Source organism: Scophthalmus maximus, chromosome 5 (genome assembly GCF_022379125.1).
Source record: "Scophthalmus maximus strain ysfricsl-2021 chromosome 5, ASM2237912v1, whole genome shotgun sequence".
Lineage (NCBI taxonomy): Eukaryota > Metazoa > Chordata > Actinopteri > Pleuronectiformes > Scophthalmidae > Scophthalmus > Scophthalmus maximus.
Window position 1 is genome coordinate 3,305,764 of NC_061519.1, and position 20,879 is coordinate 3,326,642.

Below are 20,879 nucleotides of genomic sequence, written 5' to 3' on the forward strand. Positions count from 1 at the left end.
CAATTGCACTCAGTGGAATGCGTCTCCTCTCTTGGATCGGTTGCACTTCTTTTCCCTTGCACTTGCTCGATTGTCCTCCCGTCACCAAAAGAAACAAAAAGACGACAAACAGCTGTCTGATCTCTGTCCTCCTGGTTCTCAAAGAAGAGTCGTTCTAACTGCCTGAAATGAAAAGATATGCAGCAACAGTCTCCTATTGTGCTTCTCCTTCCAGCTTTTTATCTGCAGGATGCAGGATCGTGGGTTGTTGCGGTCGTTTCTGTCTCCAGGCACCGTCTCGATCTGGCGTCCTCTATCACCGTTCTCCATTCCAGCATATGGTTATTGTCCGTTTATGGATACAGCTGGCCGCCTGCGCTCGTCTGTTGTCATTATGAGCTGTGCATGGGCTTTGCAGAATTGGCCGCCTGGCTCTATCTAATCTATCTGCCCCCTGCAGTCAGCCGCGCGTTACCGGCGACGTCAATCTCGCCGCTTGTTTTGGAGCTGGAAAAATCTACGTGAATGTCAATCAATCCTTTTTACCAGCAGGGCCCGTTGGCGCTTTTTCTGGCTTTGATTGCCGGAAAGATCCAATTCAGCTGGGAATGATTGGGAATATTAATCAGAGAAATGTGGATCTGGGAAGGGACATGTGGGTAGTAAAACGATTCTGGCCTCTGTGAGGAGCGGCACATTAGAGCGAATAGGGAAACACTATGGAAAGATAACTTCAGTGTATGGGGATCTGTTAATTTCTGTCACATTTAAAAAAACCCTTTACCTTCTTTGATTTCTTGAATCAACATGTGCTGAGTGGAGAGCAACTACTGCAGCAGGGTCATTTAACGATCCAGTGCTGCCACCTCATGGTGGACTGAAGCAGTGTGCAGATCTGACATCTACAGGACATCTAACAGTATTTGTTCATCTTGCATGCTTCCTCGCGGTCATTCAATCTATGGCTGTTTTCAGTCACGAGTAAAACGAGCACTATAATCAGTGTCTTTATTTATTGTCCACATTGTTCATTTACATTCTCTTATTTGCAATGCCACTTGTTTAATAAGGATCTGTCGTCGTCTTGAACTTTGTAGTTAAAGCTCGCCGGCCTTGATCTGCTCTGATAACCCAGCTCAACTCCTTTTATGGCACACAACTGCCAAAAGACACCTCTGTTCTTTTTGATGGCATAATGATGCCCGTGGCTCTGCTTGTCACTGATGAGGTGTAATGAATAGACCCCAGGTGAACGATTTGCCAGGAGCTGCCAGGAGCTGCCGGCAGTGACGGAGTGACGTGAAGTGGATTGACATTTCTAAAAGGCCACTGCTGCCATTTGGTCAATGGACGGCAAATTCATGTTTTCCAGTTTAAACACAAGTCACTCTGCAACAGGAATGAGTTATTGATTACCAATCGAGTATTGATTCACACCATCAATCAACGCCTAAGCAGAGACTGAGAGTCTGTATTCGCCTCGATATACAGGAGGGGGTCTCATCAAGATAGCTGCTCTATGCACATTTAAAGGTGACATATTATGCTCATATTCAGGTTCATACTTTTAATCTGCGTGACCACTTGAAAAGGTTTACATGCTCTAACGTTCAGAAAAGGCATCAGTGTTCTCTCGCTGCCGATTCCTGCAGCTCCTCTTTTCACCCTCTGTCTTAAAATGGATTTATTATTTTAGCCCCTCCCCCTCCCGATGAATCCCAGTCTGCTCTTAATTGGCCATCTGGCCCATTCTGTTGTTATTGGTCGACCGGTTTCAAAATGTGTAGTAATCATTATACCCTTTCACCAAAAAAGTAGAAAGTAGAGTTTCTCTGATTGCATGTGGGGTTACCCCAAAAGTGTCCAACTGTGACATCACAGTGGGAGAGAAATCTGAACCAGTTGTTCAGAGCCAGGCTGGAGGGTTTAGCCAGCTCACAAACTTTGAAAGAAAGACCACCCTGCCGTTTGTTCGTGGGCTGGCAGGCTCCACAAATACCCACATGTATGCGCACAAACACTGACATTTTTTTTTTTGGCATAATATGTCACCTTTAACATCTTTCTCACGGGCTTCAATTCCCTCACTCGTGCTACTTGGTTGACTTTCAAACAAGACAAGCTATGCACACAAGCCCCCCTGGACTGCAATTCTCACAAAACTGTTGCCCACCATTTTGGCCTGAGCGAGCAAAGGCAAGTTGCAACGCATCAACCAGCCGTTCAGAAATCACTCTGGTGCACTTAGTCTCAGAGGGGCTCTGCGGACGCCCAACTCCACATGCTGATGGGGGTGGAAACAAATCATGGATTTTGGAGGAGTCGTTGTCCTTTTCCGGATTTAACGGCAGAGCATCTAACAGCGCTGCACCGACCACGACCACCGGCACGGTTACAAAATAGTGTCTTTGTTGAAACTGTAAGGCACCAACTGAAACTTGTGGATTCTATATTTGTTTTGGACTAGCACGGTTATAGATAATATTGCCATCTTTAGTAATATACAGTACATTTTGCATTTTTTGTAGCAAACAAACAGTGTCACATTCTTGTGAAGTCAAACTCTGAAACGACGGACGCATTGACTGTCACCTGTAACTTTAAAACCTTTTAGCATCTCTGCATTGTGCCCACGGCTGCTCCACTGGCAGCGTGGCGAGTCGTCTCTGCGCTTGACTTAAACAGGAGTCAGGGAATCCATTCATTCAGCATCCTCCGACTTGAGAGGTGTCTCCTCCATGAATACAAGTGGTAGTCAGAGAAAGAGAACGGCACTGAGGCACCTTTAAAGTTCCTGTATAGTCATTCATACGGGGTGCACATACTGTAACTGGTGCATCTGCCTTTGTGATAACCAAGAAAAGTTTCAGGTTATTATTCTGAACAATAGATGCTCTCGCTCTCCTGGTCCCAGCAAGACAATTTCAAAACTGAGCTTTGGCGGTGCCGAGTGGACAGCTGACACCTCTGCTCGACAGCGGAGACACTGTTCAAATAGAGAAGCTGACTCGCTGATGTATTGAGATGTCAAATTCAGATATGAATTTATGAACGACATCCTTCAGGAACCTGAGGCCAGCTTGTCTGCTGACGGAGTTTCTCCCTGTCAAGAGAAACGGATGCGTTTCCAGACCGTTTCTCCAACTTTCAGGAAAAATCCCTCTGTTGTCCCTGACACTGCCCTCGAGCAGCGCTGCGTGTGTTTGGCTTTTCACATCTCAATATCCTTTTTAGAAAAAAAGCAGACTCCCACCTCTCACCCACTCGTCTGAGATGACAGCAGAGAATTTTTTTTACCCAAAGCCTGCTGTGGAATCTTGGATTCAAACATCCAAGCGCAGGCTCAATCCGGTAGTGGACCCACATCGTCGTTCAACCATGTTTTAATGAGGAGAGCAAAATACCAATCATCATCGGACTTCTTGACAACCAGACCTAAGAGCGTATGTGCACCCCTGCATATGAAGCAAGTTCTGACCAAACACGTCAGTATTGAGCAGACTGAGGCTTTTTAAAATATCATCTCAGGTCCCAGACTCCTGCTCGACCTCTACCTGGACTTGTGTCTGACTCCGAAGACAATATAGCATCAAGCTGAGACAGTTTGCATGGTGATAAAAACAGACATAGAATACATTTGCCACGGTGTGGAAATGATGCATTTCCACACACAACACAGTCAAAGTTCATCTTTCCAAACTCTCCGAACTTCCTCCCCCCCCCCGTCCTCCTTCTGCCTACTTCCCCACACCGGCTTTCTGTTTGGGGTTGTGTTTCTGTGCAATGCCATAGGGCACGTGGGCAGCGATGGTGCCCACCTCCGCCGCGCCCTCCACGTGAAACATCTGATCGTCGAAGTAGATGTGCGGCCGGATCTTCTCCAGCATGGGGCCCTTCGGTGCCCCCGCCAGGAACAGGGCCTCGTCGATCTCCAGGCCCCAGGCCCGGAGCGTCTTCAGCGCCCGGATCCCAGAGCTGGCCGCGCTGCGAGCCGTCACCAGGTACGTCCGGATGGGACAGTCCAGCCGGTGGCCTTTGGCGTAAAACTTTTTCTGCAGCTTCCCCAGTGCCTCCAGGAAGCCCTTCAGGGGACCCTGTCGGAGAGGGACACACTGTGATGACGCGGAGCCGGCGAGATCGAGTGTTCTCTGGTGTTTGTGCATTGCATTTCATGCCATTAGTTGTTATCATAATTGTGGTTTTATTTTAATATTGCACAGTGTGAAGCCTGTGCAGGTTCCAGCCGGGTTTTTTTTTTAATTGCTGGCTGTCTGACAGGACGATTAAAAACAGCCTGACTCCCAGTCACTTTTAAAACCATTTATCATATCATTTTTGCATAATTTATTCATAGAATAATCAGTTAATAAAATGGTTTTTATAATAACCAACACCCGCATGATCGTTCACATGTGATGGGCTTCATGAAAAGGGCAGTTTAAGGCTGCGAAGAAGATTAGGGTTTAAAGCTCACGTTCACATTTTTTTTTCTTTTTAATGATGAATGACAAAGAAAAGTGAAATACAATCTGCACTGATGCCATCTGTGACTTTTTAGCCAAGCCTTCCAGTAAGAAGCTACACACGTGATCCAGCAGCGTGTCCTCGTTCGCCCTCTCGTGCTCGAAGAACTTGTCCAGCCCGTGAGCCTTGAAGATGCGCTCCGACTCGTCCGAGAAGAGGACGGCGTCGCCGTCGAACGCCACCCTCAGCTGCGACTCGGAGACCTCCGTCTGCTTCCCTGGCATGAACATGGTGGCCGCTGCGATGCCTGCAACGCAAACACACAGAGGGAGGTATGGTCAACTATGGCTCCGATAATGCATCGGTTGAAGGCCGGGGAATTGGTGGTTGTACAAGTTCCCAAAAGAAACTTTATTTGAATTTGCTTTGTTTTTATTTAAATTCACATCACTTCACCTTTACTTTACCTCCACTCACAATTCACTTTGCTTGAAATTAAAGTAATAAAGACTTTAATACCTGAAGAAGAAAGCCACATTTTATTAGATCAGTTGCTTAGGTATTAAATTATTTTGACACATTAATTCTCTTCACTAAATCAAACATTTGACACATGCACACCCCGGAGCTGCCACTTCTTCATTCAAAATTCAAACTTTAGTTACAATGTGTGAAAAAAAGATTATATATTCAAACTGTCGGAACCTATTAGAATTTAAAATGTAGTTTAAAAAAGTACAACGCGAAGTAGTTTACCTCTGGTCCAGTAGAGGGCGTACTTAAAATGAACCAACAGCTTGAGCTATAGCATGTTTGGTTGAGAAGGGGTCCGACAGCAGCCAACCAAGTGGTTGGAATCGTCCGAAAGGAACGACCTGCTACGTTGGAATCAGGTGGATTTGAAAGAGCGACAGCCGTGGCAGACAATCACTATGGTGGTTGCATCCGCGTCGAGGGAAGAGGCACAGTTGAAAAGCAGCCTGCCCTTCACTTCGGTTCACCACACCATGACCCACGACAACGGGAACAAATGAACCAGGAAGGTTCTCAGTGACGTCGCTGAAGCTGCAGTGCATGTAAATAAAGAAACGCTGGTTGAGGCCTCGTGCCTCGACAAAGTATTAACAAATGGCTTTACAACTAATAGGGACCTTTCGAGCAGAATGTCAAGGGCACTTCCTTTGCTTTGACTCTGTGTGTGTGTGTGTGTGTGTGTGTGGGTGTGTGTGTGTGTGTGTGTGTGTGTGTGTGTGTGTGTGTGTGTGCGTGCGCTCCAAGAGTCTCTGCATTAGTGACATGAATCTGTAAGTCACATGAAGAGTCACCTTGAGAGGTGCAGTGTGTGTGTGGTCACGCTGTGATTAGTCAGCAGACCAGTTCGTTTCCCCTCAGGCCCTCTGCGTGCGCGGCCTGTGAGACAGTAACGGCAATATGTGTGATGCCTTTTTCAGTTTTTTTGATTGCTAGATAACGGAAATCTAGAAAATGATCACATTTTGTAATCCTTTTGGAAGCGGCTACAATCACTTTGGTTCATGTGTTGTGTCCCTGTCTGTCTCCCTGTTTTCTTGAACATACGACAACAATAATGCACCATGAAATGTGCTGCGCCGAAAAAAATGTAAACCCTTCTGAACTGGTTGTCACGTCAAGTCGCGCAAATTTCACATCAACACATACTGATTTCCAGCCCCCTTTGCCAGCAGAGGCATTATGATCGTCATCCTCCTCATGTTTTCAGATGAGGAAACGTATTCTGAGCCTCGGCCTGAGCAAACGGGATGTTACCGTCGCCCTGTGTTCCTTTGAGTGTGTCTCCTGATATGCCTAGTAGCGTGCAGGAATCCATCAAGCGGATACAAAGAGGGGGAAAAAATATATTAATATGCTGATTTATGGTAATGTCACGGTTGCATTGGAGAGGCTGTCAGTCAGTGGTGCTTATTATGCGACCAGGAGAGGAATCAATCACAACGTATACTCCCAGCACACTGACACACACGCAGTGTGTGTGTGCGTGTGGGTGTGTGGGTGTAAAATAAGATTATTAGTTATTTTATACTTATTTCCATTTAAATTGAGGGAGAACTGGACATTGGCTGCACGGTGGTGTAGTGGTTAGCACTTTTGCCTGACAGCAAGAAGGTTCTGGGTTCGAGTCCCGGTTTCAAACCAACCAGGGCCTTTCTGTGTGGAGTTTGCATGTTCTCCCCGTGTATGCGTGGGTTCTCTCCGGGTTCTCCGGCTTCCTCCCACAGTCCAGAGACATGCAGAAAGGGGGCAGGTTAATTGAGGACTCTAGATTGACCGTAGGTGTGAATGGTTGTCCGTCTCTGTATGTGGCCCTGTGATAGGCTGGCGACCTGTCCAGGGTGAAACCCACCTCTCGCCCAATGTTAGCTGGGATTGGCTCCAGCCCCCCTGTGACCCTTAAATGGATAAAGCGGTAAACGATGGATGGCTTGCGTATCAATTTTCAATATGAAACAATACAGTTATTAATGCCACAACCAACTCCATATTTAAGATATTTACCATAAGAGAAGGTGTCAAATCTTCACATCTAACTCTCAGCTAAGAATGCTGATCTCCCAAAGGCTCAACTAATTCAGCCAATTTTCCACTACTCCATCTGTATTTATTGTTTCATATCATGACAGTGAATCTTTTTTCTAAATTAAAATGAACTCAATGAACTAATAATGAATCACAGAAGCTTTTGCTGTCCTGCAGACACTGTGAGGTAAATCCTGACATATAATGAATCAGGTGATCACATGTGAGCCATTACTGAAGGTGAAAAGTGAGTCTGTTGGTATTTAAAGATGGCAAAATGTTATCTATCTTTACTTTAGTTAGGAATTTCTTACCTCCAATTTTGTCTTTAGAGAATTATTAAGTGTGTGGTTCTAAATTCTAAAGGCCAAGAATATTCTCAGAGCAATAACCATGTTAGTCAAGTTCCACATCGTATCATATCGTATCGCTTGCACGTGCGTGTGTGTGTGTGTGTGTATGTGTGTGTGTGTGTGTGTGTGTTCACCTTCAGCCAGCGCCTCCCTGACCTTTTCGGCGTCAGCGGACAGGTAGAGGTTGGTGTGCCAGGCCTTCAGGTAGCCAATAGGACTGCTCCCGCCCGTCATACAAAACCTCTCAATGAACAAGTCTGCGGACAGAAGAGAAACAAACAGGCGGCGAGGTTTTCACTTTCAGTACATCGCTCGGTGTTGAATTATCGGCACGCGGTTCATTTAATGCATCACAGATCCATTACGGTGTGGTCGGGTGTGTTTATTTTTATCCAGCCAACATCGGGTGATTGTAGAACTGGGAAGTATAAGTGAAGAAAAGCAACTTCTTTCTACCGAGGACTGTGGATTTGAAACTTTCGCAGAGTTCGTGAGAAGTCGGTTTAGGAATCTCAGGGAGGTGAAGTGAAGGGGCTGAAGTGGGCGAGGACAGGGTGACAGGATGAAGTAGAGGGAAAAGGTGGAGAGGGTCCAAAGAGGAGGGGTGGGGCTGTACAAGTGAGGGGCACAAGGAATTAAGACTGGTGGGAAAGTATCTTTTTGCACTTTGGCCGAGGGAGCCTCTCACTTTCAGTGCTGCGGTCAGACCCATGATCCATCTATGTGGAGAGAGAGGCGGACTGATATCAGGTCATTAGATCCACGATTACAGAGCTGCGGAGCATTCACTCAAAGTGAGCTCTTATGTTTGAGGAGAACAGAGAGGACACAGGGCAGCGCGGCTGTTACAAAGGAGACGGTGGAGTGATGGAGAATCAGTCTGAGGGGAGTTGAAGGTTATGACAGAATGAGAGACGGAGGGCGACGCCCAGGATAGATGACGATGCAGTAAAAAAAAAATCAGAAGGTCGGTGGGTGGGCGATTGATTTGATGATTAATAAAAGAGAAACTGCAAGGCCATGGCATTTATTTAATGTTACACTAGAGTGGGCGGGAAACTTCGCGTTGGGCTTGCGTGAAGGTGACGGACCTGCTCTCGAGAAAGAATCGCAGAAAATCGGTGCAGCAGAAGCTTTCAGTCCGCAAAACAGATGCGTCCTACATTTCCCATGATGCAACCAGTAGCATCTTTCTATTTGACCCCTCCGCTAATGTTTTTTTCCAACTCCGCGCCCTCACTTTGGAACAAAGGCTCGCCCAAGCCCAAGCTGAGGTGCATCTGATGACTGACTGGTTATCGTTAGGGATGCACCGCACGTTCGGCCAGCGAAATTGTTGAATAAGTAAAAAGGCAGAATCACTTTTTTTTTACCAAACAGTGTTTTTCAGTGCGATCAAAAATATTAAGGCGTGGAATGCAAATAAAGGTATTTTAGTTTTATTTATTTTGAGTTATATTGTGCTTTGCTGCAATAACTGTCTGCTGAAAAAAAAACTGTTCAGTGTTACATATAATATAAATAATATAAATATAATAATATAAATATTTATAAATTGTACTGTTGTGTTTTTGATTTTTTCACTTGAAAATCCAGACAAAAAATTAAAAGCCAATTGAGGCTATTTTATTTATGCAATGGTGAAAATGTTGGCAAAATAATTTAAAAACTGTAAAAAACAACGTAATTAAAAAAACGTAAGTGTTTGATTTTGTTTGGTTTTGGTCAACAATTTTCATTCCGGTGCATCCTCCCTAGTTAATTTCTCAGACTTCGCTGCAAGAGCAAACTTAACTTCTCCTGGAAATATAGCGGAGTGGCCCTTTTTCATCTTCCATCCACAAGTCATGTTCAATTAAAATCATTCAAGTCATGTTCTCCCCGTGTAATCAGTCAAAATTTAATTTGGGCCGCTTTAGCCTTGCTGAACTCTAGTGAAAAGTCAGATAGCGACGGAAACAAAAAGAGATATGATACTGTCGGCTATTACTCATAAACAGGCTGGAGGCAGAATAGCAAATAAAAGAAACAGAGGCGATCGTGTTGCTTCAAGCTCCCAAAGTGATTGCTCCGTCGTTCAGAGAACCGACTGATTTCTTCCAAACAGTTTATTTAGCTTTGTAGTCGGGCCCTGGTGGGTTTCAACCCCTACATCACGCTGCATTGCGCCTCATCATCTAAACCCCCCCCCCCTTTTGCCTTTGACACGGACGCTGGAGCGTGGGAGTCACTCGAGGGAAAATGTCCTCACCCTTGATGTCTTTGTATGTGTTTTTCTTTTTCCCCTCCTCTTGCAGAAATGCTTTCATATCATCTATGGATATCTTTGTGCGATTTATTCGGTTTGAAGATCTGAATCCGCCGCTGACACACCGGTGCGCATAAATCATCATTGTACAGTTTAATACTTTCCCCTCGTGAGGTCACGCGGTGGCTCCAGTCCTGATTTCCACGGAGAATGATAATGTCATCGCATCAAGTCTCAATTTACTGCGCATGGCGCACATTACAGGACCTGACAATCATCTCGGGCCCATGGGTCCCGTGAACATGTAAATGCTATAACAGATGTATCTGATTGCTGGCGGTCGCCTATGTTTGTCATTCACACAGCTATGTGCTAAGTGCAGAGTTGCACCCAGTCGTCCGAATGCAAGAGGAGAAACTTTATCCTCCGTCCTGCCGCCCGTTAAAAATAGCGAGTGTAAGGAGATGATAAACGTTGCAGTGTGGTTTTCACGTTGCAGTTTCAAATGTGAAGAGCCGTGTGAATATACCCCTGTCTCGGTCCCTTCTTGTAGTTGTGTCAGAGACCGAATGATCGCTTTCTGAAAAAAAAAAACGCGTTTTCCTTTAATTCTGCGGCAAAAGGTCGGAGGTCAGTGGACTGTTTGAATGAATGAATCGGGGGCTCCCTCATGCAGAGAGCCACCGGAGAGATCTAAGATGAAACGCATCTGGAAGGCCGTGTGCGGCTTTGTCGGCTCCGCTCAGACCTGTTTTTGTTTGTCATCTTTGAGCTCGGCCTCCGGCCTGGAGCCCCCTCCCCCCGAGGAACAGGAAGTGGTCTGCGAGGAAGATGTCATCACAGCACACAGGGTCTGAGATGTCCCTGGGAAGGATCCCTACCAGTCAGCTGTTCACACACACTGTTGTTTGTCCCTCGGCTGAGCTCCCGTCAGACGTGGATTATCTCATTACGTCGATGTCTCTGATGTTTTTTTTCCCTTCTAAAGTTGCATAAGGAGTGAGTTTAACCCCAGGGTCACAAAGAATGGATGCAACATCCATCCATCCATCATCTACACCGCTTTATCCTTTATCCCAGCTGGGATTGGGTGTCTCTGGACCGGTCGTGAGCCCATCATAGGGCCAATATACAGAGACAAATGCAAAACGTTTCAATTCACTTGACCAAAGTCAAAGCCTCGATGAAATTTTAATTCATCCAGATTTACTACCTATTACTATTGTATTACCTGATCTGTGACCTTTTTGCCATCTAGATCCAGCAGAGCTTGTGAATCGCTGATCTGGGGCCTATTCATCGTCACGTGGTTTCGTAGCATCATCATCTTAACTGGCATCTTACCGAGCGTGCCGACACGACAGTCCCCTGCTGCCCCGGGTCCTCGACTTCCGCAGTAAAGAGGACCTCCACTACGCCCACACTTGAACATATTCCATGGAGAGTATGTAAAGATGGATGACATGAGAAGTAACTGCACTTTGGCTTCACTTTTGTGTACAGTGGGAGGAAGCGGAGACGTGTCGTCCGTCTTTATATGAAGTCTGTGAAGTATTCATGTTGAAACTTTCCACCTCAGCATCTGACGGAACTTGGGGAAACCTTCTTCACCTCCTCTTTCATCATCCTTAGTGACGCCTTCACCAAGACACTGACCGCATCCGCATGTTCCGCCTCCACGCAGTATTGGGACTGACCATCAGTCCATCTTATTTTTTCTTTCCTTCTTTTTATCCCTTCCAAATTATTATTATTATTATTTTCCCCTCCTCTCTACTGTTTCATTATCATTCTCTCTTTATGTCCTAATAACCATATTTTATTTTATATACACTTTCCCTTAAAGCTACAGTGTGTAATATTTAAGAGAAGTTGTTCACAGAAATTGAATATATTGTCCATAGTTGTGTGTTCATATATGTATAATCACCTGCAACAAAGAACCAATGTTTTTTCGTCAACTTTCAATGAGTTAAATATAATTACATGAGGTAGACCCGCCCTCCGTGTGAGTCTGCATGTTTGCTACGTCGTGTTGAATACGGTCGTTGCACAAAATACAGTCCAGAGTACGTCGCATTCACGTTGAATTTTCAGCGCTACCGGAAATGGAACAAGCGGTGCGCCGCCATAAAGTGTCCCCTGTCGGGTCCTCAGTTGGTTGTGGTTTGCAACTTTACCACCGGATGCCGCCAGAAAATTACATAAATTACACATTGGGACTTTATTAAGGATTTTTTTACACAATGGTTTCAGAAAGTATTCAAACCTCTTTCACTTTTTACACAATTTAATGTGTTCCTACTAGTTAAAATGTTTAAATGGGCGGCTAACTTTGGAGACAAAAAACTGATGATGATGATGATGATAATGCTAAATGACTCAAATTTCACCAGTTACGGACATGTAAATAACCTATCTATGGGCGCTTACTCTATGACAGAGAGCTATTAAAGGGCACTTTTCCTGTCTCCCACATTGTATCCATGACACGGTCCCATTCGGTCGCCATTGCCGTACATTTTACAACTTTACACAATGTGGCTTTGACCTTTAACCTGCCATCAGTAATGTCAATTAGAGAACTTACTGTGATGGTTTATGGTGTTGATGAGTCGTATTCCCACGTGCGCGTGGTTGTACGTCACCAGAACAATGTCGAACAGCTCCTCACTCTGTGGGTACAGCTCCCGCAGGCGACCGTTGACCGTCTCCAGAGCCTGTCGCAAAACACATCGGTCAAAAAACAACAACCAGTCAGCGCAGACTCGATCAATGTCTGTACACTGATGTCTTTGTGAGTCGGTGTGACGTTTTACTTTGACAAAGGGGAACGCGGGCCCGGGGGCGAAAGGTTCGTCCTCGTGTGCGATCTGGTCTCTCAGATACTCCTCCACCCCCTCCTGCTCGAACACCTTCTGCTCGCGCTCCGTCCGAAACAGGACGCGAGAGGAAACGGCGACAGTCACTGCGTTCTCTGGCTTTGGCTGCAAAAGAGTTTAGACAAGGCACAGTATGATGGCGACAGGGAGAGAAAAGGGGGGGAGATGAGCGAACAGAATTGACCCACTGAAGTGATGACTGGACAACATGTGGGAGAGAAGGAGTGAAAAATGATGACCCTATTTTGACCTGTGGTGACCCTCAAAGGAAACCCTGCTAACGATACTTTATTTTGATGCGGTTAAAGAATTTATGAGAACTCCTCACATCATAATAAATGCTGGGCTACATGCAAAAAAAAAAAAAAAGCATGCCACATTTCATCATTCATTTTCATTGTCATGCCTGTTATCTAGGTTGCTCTGTGTGAACGTGAATGTGTCATTAGTGCAGCGGTGTTATCTGTAATCCGGAGATTAGAAGACTGCAATGTTCAGCCACATGATTATCACCATTCACTCGAGCTGAGCACACTAGGTTCAACAATATATTCAAATGAAATGATAGTATTGAGATGTTAAATTACTGGAATACAAAACTGAAGATGATGTACTTTAACTTAAGTATTTAGAACCTTGATGGGAAAGAAATTGGGTTTTTTTTGTAACAGGCAAATACTCCAGCCACTCTTGATGTATGAGACAGGAGTTTTATGTGCTACACTAACACTGCGCTCTTGTTTTATTCGGAAAGCTGCAGGGAAAGTTTCTATAAGCTGAAGCTGTGGAAGAAAAGTGCGTCCCAATCACCTTCGGATTGAGATTTGTTTTTTGCAGAACTGATCATACTGGTAACGTTCCAATTCTACAGCAGAAGTCTGAGAAAACACCCTCCACATTTCATTCGAGATTGTCCCTCCTCACGCTGAGGTGAACGGTTGTGTGGTTGTGGAGGGTGCAGTGGCCTTGTGTTGTGCTCGCGTGTGTGTGTGTGTGTGTGTGTGTGTGTGTGTGTGTGTATGCTTGGGTGCCTGAGTTTGGAGGGGGAGGGCGGCATTCCTTCGGGGGCAACCGGCATAAGTGCCCACAGTGGGCAGCTGAACTCAGATGAGGGGCTCTGACTAATTTAAAGTTGAATAACGAGCATGACAGTGTGCGTGTGCGCGTGTGTGTCCGTGCGTGTGTGTGTTTGAAGGTTACACGAGTGCACATAACTTTGCCTACGTGTGTGTGAATGTAGAATATGGGTGAAAGTATCTTGTATCTTGTTGGGGGGGGGGGGGGGGTTGTTAATCATGCATGATACCTGTATTAAATTGATCGAAAAATACTAGTGTAATACTAATTAAAAAAAACCTAATAATTGACTTATTGGATTAACCTGCAGCGCAAAAAGGACATATACAGAATGCAAACATGCGTTCTCTGTGCGTTCCTATCGGGGGCAGGGGTGTGTGTATTAAAACACGTTCATGTTTGTGTCCATGTGGCTGTGTGCTGGTAAATAGGCCACATGTCGACAGGAGCACTGAGCCACCGTCCCTCCATTTAGCCCCGTTCCATCGCAACTCTGCTGCCTGCTGACAGGTCACCTGTTAACACACATACACACACATACACACACACCATGTTGCTCTGTGTGGCATTTAATCCTGACCAACATCTAAATCAGATTAAAAATTGAGAAGTTGTGTTTGATTGGACAGTAACAGGTCATTTTGGACAATTTGCGATATTTGGCGCTACGCAACTGTACTGCATGATACAAATAGGTGTGTGTTATTGAGACTGTACTCTCAAAGATTTGCACAGGGTGGACAAAATTGTAGAAACATCTGTCCCCATGATAAAAAACATGCTCCAGACATGATCCAATCGTTTTGTCTAACACCGGCTCATTACGGGACTGTTGTGTTAGACCGCATTAAGTTGAGCCAAAGAAGGTGTACCTAATAAACTGACAGCTGAGTGTATAAAAACACAGGTGTATGTAAAGGTTAGTGTTCGTACCACACACACAGGAGAGTGACTTTATTTTGTCACCAGCGGGGACAAAGCTGTTGCAGGCTTGCGTGTGAAAGTTTCACACGGGACCTTCGAAAAGTGCACGAGTGCAGTGAGGGTAACGATAAAGTTACGCACAAGAATGAAGGTGCGCTGTGTTCTTTTAAATAAAAACAAATTTATTAGTTTTAGTTGTACTGCGATTAAAATTATTGGGAATCATTGATAACATTGATAACCTTAAAGCTACAGTGTGTAATATTTAGAAGAACTTTTATGTATTGTCCCTAACTATTCATATGTGTATAATCACCTGCAACAAAGAATCAATGTATTTTCTTTAACTTTGAATGATTTAAGTATAGATTCATGAGGTGGACCCGACCACTGTGTGAGTCGCCATGTTCGCCACATCGTGTTGAATAAGGTTGTTGCACAAAAAGGTTCTAGAATACGTCGCAATCGCGTAGATTTTTCAGTGCTTTCGGAAACTACTTTACCACCGGATGCCGCCAGAAAATTACAAAGATTACACACTGGCGCTTTAGCTGGCCAGCTTCGACTTTTCTAGTGAAATGACAGCATGATGGGTTCTGCAAAATGTATAAAGTTCTATAGGGGAGGGGAAGAAAAACACATCATGCATGAATGTTTGTATTTATATACAGGGCTAGAACCATGGAGCATGTTCTCTAGGACATATGACGAACACAGCGGGACATTGTCCGAGTCAGGGAGTTCACGCCAGCAGGGGAAATCTCCAAAACATTCGGTGGCGGCCGTGAATCCACCTGGGATTTCTCCTCCTGTATTCTCACGTGGGCTCACTCGGACTGGACGTTTTTTGCATTCTCAAATACAATGCATGTCTGAAATCAGCTCGAATACAAAGCCTCTCCACAAACATGTCAGACAGCTCATCAAGCTCTTCGCCTCCTACAGTCCACACGAGGGTCACTGTCTTTCCAGCCTATATGGCAGAGCGTGCAGTGAGTCAAGCGATATTAAAATTCACATATCACAGAAGCGTGAGATATTAGAGCACACTAGCACATTAGCTGTCCGGCGACTGAAACGCAGTGGGCAGGGGGTCGTTCGCTCAGTTCAGCCGGTGACAGTCGGGAGGCCCATGGATCGACATGAGAGCGCCCGAGACGAAGCGCCGGGTCAGGCTGCGGGTTAGTGGAGTGGGTGTGTCTGGAAGCATGCGGGCACAGCGAGGGGAGGCTGAGAGGAGGTGGAAAAAAGGGCGTAGGCGGTGGTGATGGTCGTACTTACGAAGAACACGCCTCCCTCCACCTTCCGGGCTCGTCTCCCTGTCACCTTAGCAGAATGACAGTTTGTTTTTTACTCATCAGAAAAGGAATTCCCCACATCGTTACACTCCCCCTTCAAGATGACGTCACATGTTATTCTCTGGCAGATGCATTTTTCCACACATTCTTTATAGGGGGCTGAGAAAACCGTTAGATGTATGAGACCTTTGGTGCACGCTTATCCATTAGACTCAGTTTGCTCCATGAATAAAACCGTTCACAAAGTCTGGGCGCGATCCCAGAGCAAGAGTCCAGTTCTTCGCTGTGATTTGATACGGGCAGTGATAACCGCCTGCCCTCTCTCACTGAGCCCCCCTATCCCCCTGGGCGGGCATCAATCACAGGGCTCCTCTTCACAGGAACCCGACAGCAAACGTAATCACCTTTCTACTTCTTAATCTGTACCAAAGGTGCGTGTAGATATAATTGATACTACTTGCCTGGAATCGAAATCTAAACAGTTCACATATTTATATGAATTACAGCATCCTGAGTTGTGTGGTGAAGCACACACAAAAAAAGCCGCTCCTCACATCCCCCACCCCAACTGCATATTAATCCCATCAGAGCTTTGCCAGATCAGCTGGACTGGTATCTGTGCATAACCCAGATCCATGAGTCATCTGATATTTACATATAGCTGAGGCCGTGGGACAGCTCTTCCAATCATGTCAGAGAATGAACAGGCACTTCTTGTGCGAGGGACTTTCGAGTCAACAGAGGGAGAGAGAACAGAGAGGGGAAGTGGTGGGGGGGAAAGGAAGAGGTGAGAGGGTGAGCAGAGACTGACGGGTGGGGGGGGGGGGGTGAGCACCCGTGGGGTCCTGATATTTATAGATGAGTAAAGGCCAGTGATGATGCAGACGGTTCGGGCCTTGGCAGATATGGTAACACGGGAGTGTGACTAAACACGCAGACACGGCGATGTTAATACACTGGTTTGTCTGAAATTATTTTTTAAAAAGGAAAAACTTCTATTTTTTCAAATACTTTTTTTGCACTGAAAAGAGAACGTTGTTTACCATCTTAATAAATAACTATAGTTAAGTATATATACTTCAATTGGAAACACACAAGTTAGCACAATTTATGACTTTTTATTACTGTAGAGCTCCTCCACCTCAACCGTGCACCGATTGAACGGTACCGGCCGCCAATCGCGCTGCATCCACGCTATGGTGCTTTTTCGTCTAGTTTACTCTAAGTGAGACCACAATTTACAAAATGAACATCGCGGTGTATTGAGGAAGACTTGAAACTGGAGTTTGAGACCATGAACTCCTCAGGAAAACGTTTACTGCCGTTATAAAACAAGTGAGAAGGAAAGTCATTTTCTCGTAGGCTTCTATTAGAAACTGACTCGTGTATGCAACCAGTAGAGTCGCCCTCTGCTGGTCGTTCCAGAGAATGCAGGTTTCAGACAACTACGCATATTTTGCTTCACTTTCGTGACCCGGTTAATGAGTCCATTTTTATATACAGTCTATGGATGCTTGACAGTTTTTTTCTTTCAGTGTAGAAGAAGCCTTTAAAGACCCTAAATCAGCGGAACGCTGCTTGATACAACAAAGTGCTACTAGTCATTGTTAAGTCGATGTCGTCGAGTGAGGCCTATTCACGGTCAAGTTTCATTCCAAAAAATGATAAACCGCAGTTTGTCTTTCCCTGAAGTCAATGTCAATGGACCAGAGCAGAGAGGACATGATGTGATGTCTGTGATGATGATTCCACAATGTCTGTGAACCAGTGTTGTTCATTAGCGGCAGCCATCTTGGTTGTTTACAAAAGTCGCTTCTCTCCGAGTCACGGTATAAACCCCACCCATTATCAAATAATCGATTGTGATTTGACCAGCAAAAGGAAATCACTTCCAAAACCATATTCTGGCAGAGCAAATGTAAATGAGCTCCCAGAAATTCTTCTGGGTCCCATGCTACCTGTTGCTGGCGGTCTCTATCCGCTCTATAGCTACACAAGGTAACGTGGATTGACTGTGTTGTCAGCAGGATACCAAAAAAACGAAGAAATTAAATCTAAGATCAAGAAGAAAAACTTGATCATTAGCTGATACGTTTTGTCTAAAGGAAGAAGCCGTGCTCCCACATTCAAATGTCCGATGCTGACATGACACCCCCCCCCCCCCCCCCTTTTTAAAACCTGCCTGTTACCAAGCCATCTCCACTTCACTCAGCACCGATCACCCAATCCCGATCGGATCCCTTTGTTGTCCGCAGTATGTCAATGTGCCACACTTCCAAATCTGCCTGCCAGTCGGTTGGACTGTTTGCCCGCCAGCTTTGCCTCACGCTTGTCTGCAGTACTACCTGCGCGGCTGCCAGTCAGATCGTCTCTGCCAAACCTCCTCCTCCCCCTCCTCCTCCTCCTCTACTTAAAAAAAATATGGCCGCTTCCATCATTGTCTCTTATTGATTTGAATTCTGTCTCTCGGGTGAGCCAGTTCTACATGATAGACCCGGCATCCATGGAAAAGTATGATAAGGGAAAGGACTTCATGAGGTGAATTTAGTCTCTTGATTATTACACAGCAGGTTAATTGGGTTTATTGCGGCGATATTAATTGTACCATACGGCAACAAAATAATGACGTCATCGGAGGTTCCATCCTGCTCCGCATCTCGTCATGAAACCATGTCGTTGGAATGAAAGCCCATGTCATCTGTCAGGTCCATCACCGCTGATGAATAATCCCACGCGCCGTACGCTAATGCTGTTGTGTGTGCCTTTAAACTCTTCATACAGTAACGTTACTTGTGCTGTCCATTAGGCCGCCAGGGTTATATCCTTATGGCGACATTGAGTGGTACCTTCGCTACACGCTAATGGACGTTTACAGTCTGAAAATACACACATGACGGCCGCGTTAATCCTAACGCAGCAGGGATTACTCGGCCCTTTCGCTACTTTTAGCACCCCTTGCTTTCAGTTGGCCCACCTCGCCGGCACTTTCCCTTTTCTTCTCTTTGCTGTTTTTTTCGACCCAATCTTCCTTTTGTTCTCCTGTGCAGTTTCGTGGATCTCGCAATCTGCCCTGGACCCCCGACCCCCCCCCCCCCCCCACATCCTGGAAAAGTCCACCGTGCCCTGTACAGTATGTTGTCGACCGGCTGTGCTATAAACGGCAGTGAGCCCGGCCAGCCGGTGTGTCTCGTTCTCTTCTGACCGTCAGCTCGGATACGCGTTAACCTTTCATGAGCTGTGAGAGGTTTTTTTTTCTGTTCCCCTTCTCAGGAGTTTCTCAGGAGGCAGAGTTGCCTCTTCACACTGTACGCACTTGGCAGAAGCCACTTTCAGAGCCCAGTTGTGTACAACCCTGCTGGGCCTTGTAGTCGCTTACATGCAAACATTCCGATTTTCTCGTTCATGACGTCCTTTTAATCCCCTCTGCAGACTTTGTCATTCATGATATAAATACATTATTGGCACGAAGAGGGAAAATACTGCTATTAATTGTTCCAAAAACAAAAACCAAACCAGTTGTAACATTTAGACCAAAGTAGGGTGGGGGGGAAGTGATATGACACGGTCGTGGATGAATACTGAAGAAATGTTACTCTTCTCTAACTCTTTGACCTATTAAAATTCCATCTCATTTTTCGCAAAGATGGATGTTGCGAAAGTTTGACCCCAAACTCTGTGGCTTCAGAAAACACCCACAGACACACACACTTTTACAGTGAGCAACGCTTGAGGCTGCCCGGCCGTATGTAAACATATGACTCGGAAGCACAAGCGGGCAGAGAGCGATGACGAGAGGACGACAGGGGAAGGTTTTCGCGAGAAGTTTGCCGTCCGGTGATTGCGTGAACAAGACGCCCCCCTCACACGCTCCCAGTGATATACTGAGAGCAAAAGGATCCGTGACACTCACCGGTTTGGGCTTGGTGCTGAGGCCCAGGTGATCTCGGTCAAACTCCTCTTTCTCCTCCCATGATCCCCTGCTGTCCCCGTTGGACGGCGGGGGGACTTTGAGCTCCTTCACCTGGCCGCTCATCACTTGCACGGCGTCCAGACTCATCTTCAAGCATGGAGGATCTGTCTGCGCTCGCTCCCAGGGGCGCACCGTCCCGACTGCTCGGCCTGCGGCGAAGACACACTTCTCTCTTCTCGGGGGAGGGAAGAAAAAGATCTAAATGCAACCAAATGGAGAAAAAAAAGGGTCCCGCTACCGTTCGGTAGCATTCATGGAGAGATGCTCCTGCATTGATCGTAGGTGTGCCGCAGCGGTTTGCCGGTGCTTGCACCTGAGTGTGGCGAGCCGAACGTGTTCCCTCCCCTGGCTCCTGCTCACTTGTCTGTAGCCGAGATTCCCTCAAGAGGATTATTGCTGCCTGCATCCAATACCAGGGCACATGAAAGACACTCACTCTTTCAGAACCATGATCCTACACACACACACACACACACACACACACACACACACTCTCTTATCCATGCACACACACACACACACACATAAGCTGTCACATATACAGTCTACCATTCGTAAGTGTATGGCAGGTCTGCACAGAAGTCCATCTGCTGCTATGTCTCTGCCTGTCCCTCTCCCCCCTCAGTGCCCCGTCTCCCTCTCCCTCCCCCTCTGTCCCGTTCAATCGCTCGCTCAGCTCCCCGGCTTCGTCCACTCCCCTCTTTCCCCTCCGACCAATCACAGCCCTGCTTCCTTATTCAGCGTGGCCCTGCCCCCACCCCACACACCCCGCTGTCCCCTGTCGGCGGTGCAATTCGCCCGAGAGGCTCATGGGACGTTCAGGCACAACAACAAACACCCGTCATGATAAGCCAATTGTTCTTTTTAATTTTTTTAAATAATGGAAGAATTAGAATAAAACCCCCAAACAAATAAAAACAATCGGGGAAAAAAAACCCAACTAATAATGGCAGATTTTGTCTTTATTTGAACTCTTATTAACAGTGATATCTTTTTGCAGTGTATAGTCCACCTACTTTTCACATTGAGTACGTATGAGTCATCTAACATAAAAGTTAAGAGTACGTGCAAAAGCAAAAGGTAACTATGAATAATCAGTGTATGTGTGTGTGTGTGTTTATGTGTGTG

At 45.9% G+C, this 20,879-nt stretch overlaps 1 protein-coding gene across 2 annotated transcripts; it reads right to left on the minus strand.

Annotated features, from left to right (window-relative positions):
• Positions 1–970: 970 nt before the first annotated feature.
• On the minus strand, positions 971–20,366 carry nt5c1aa (5'-nucleotidase, cytosolic IAa). Of its 2 annotated transcripts, XM_035635426.2 has the most exons (7): positions 19,692–20,366; positions 15,765–15,809; positions 12,420–12,587; positions 12,191–12,320; positions 7,487–7,609; positions 4,566–4,750; positions 971–4,073 (listed from the first exon to the last, which is right to left on the minus strand). In XM_035635426.2, the coding sequence occupies exons 1-7, from the start codon at positions 19,836–19,838 to the stop codon at positions 3,717–3,719; spliced, it is 1,155 nt and encodes a 384-aa protein (XP_035491319.1). In that variant the 5' UTR covers positions 19,839–20,366; the 3' UTR covers positions 971–3,716. The 2 variants fall into 2 exon arrangements, with proteins under 2 accessions (XP_035491319.1, XP_035491320.1); XM_035635427.2 differs by lacking the exon at positions 15,765–15,809.
• Between the last annotated feature and the right edge of the window lie 513 nt (positions 20,367–20,879).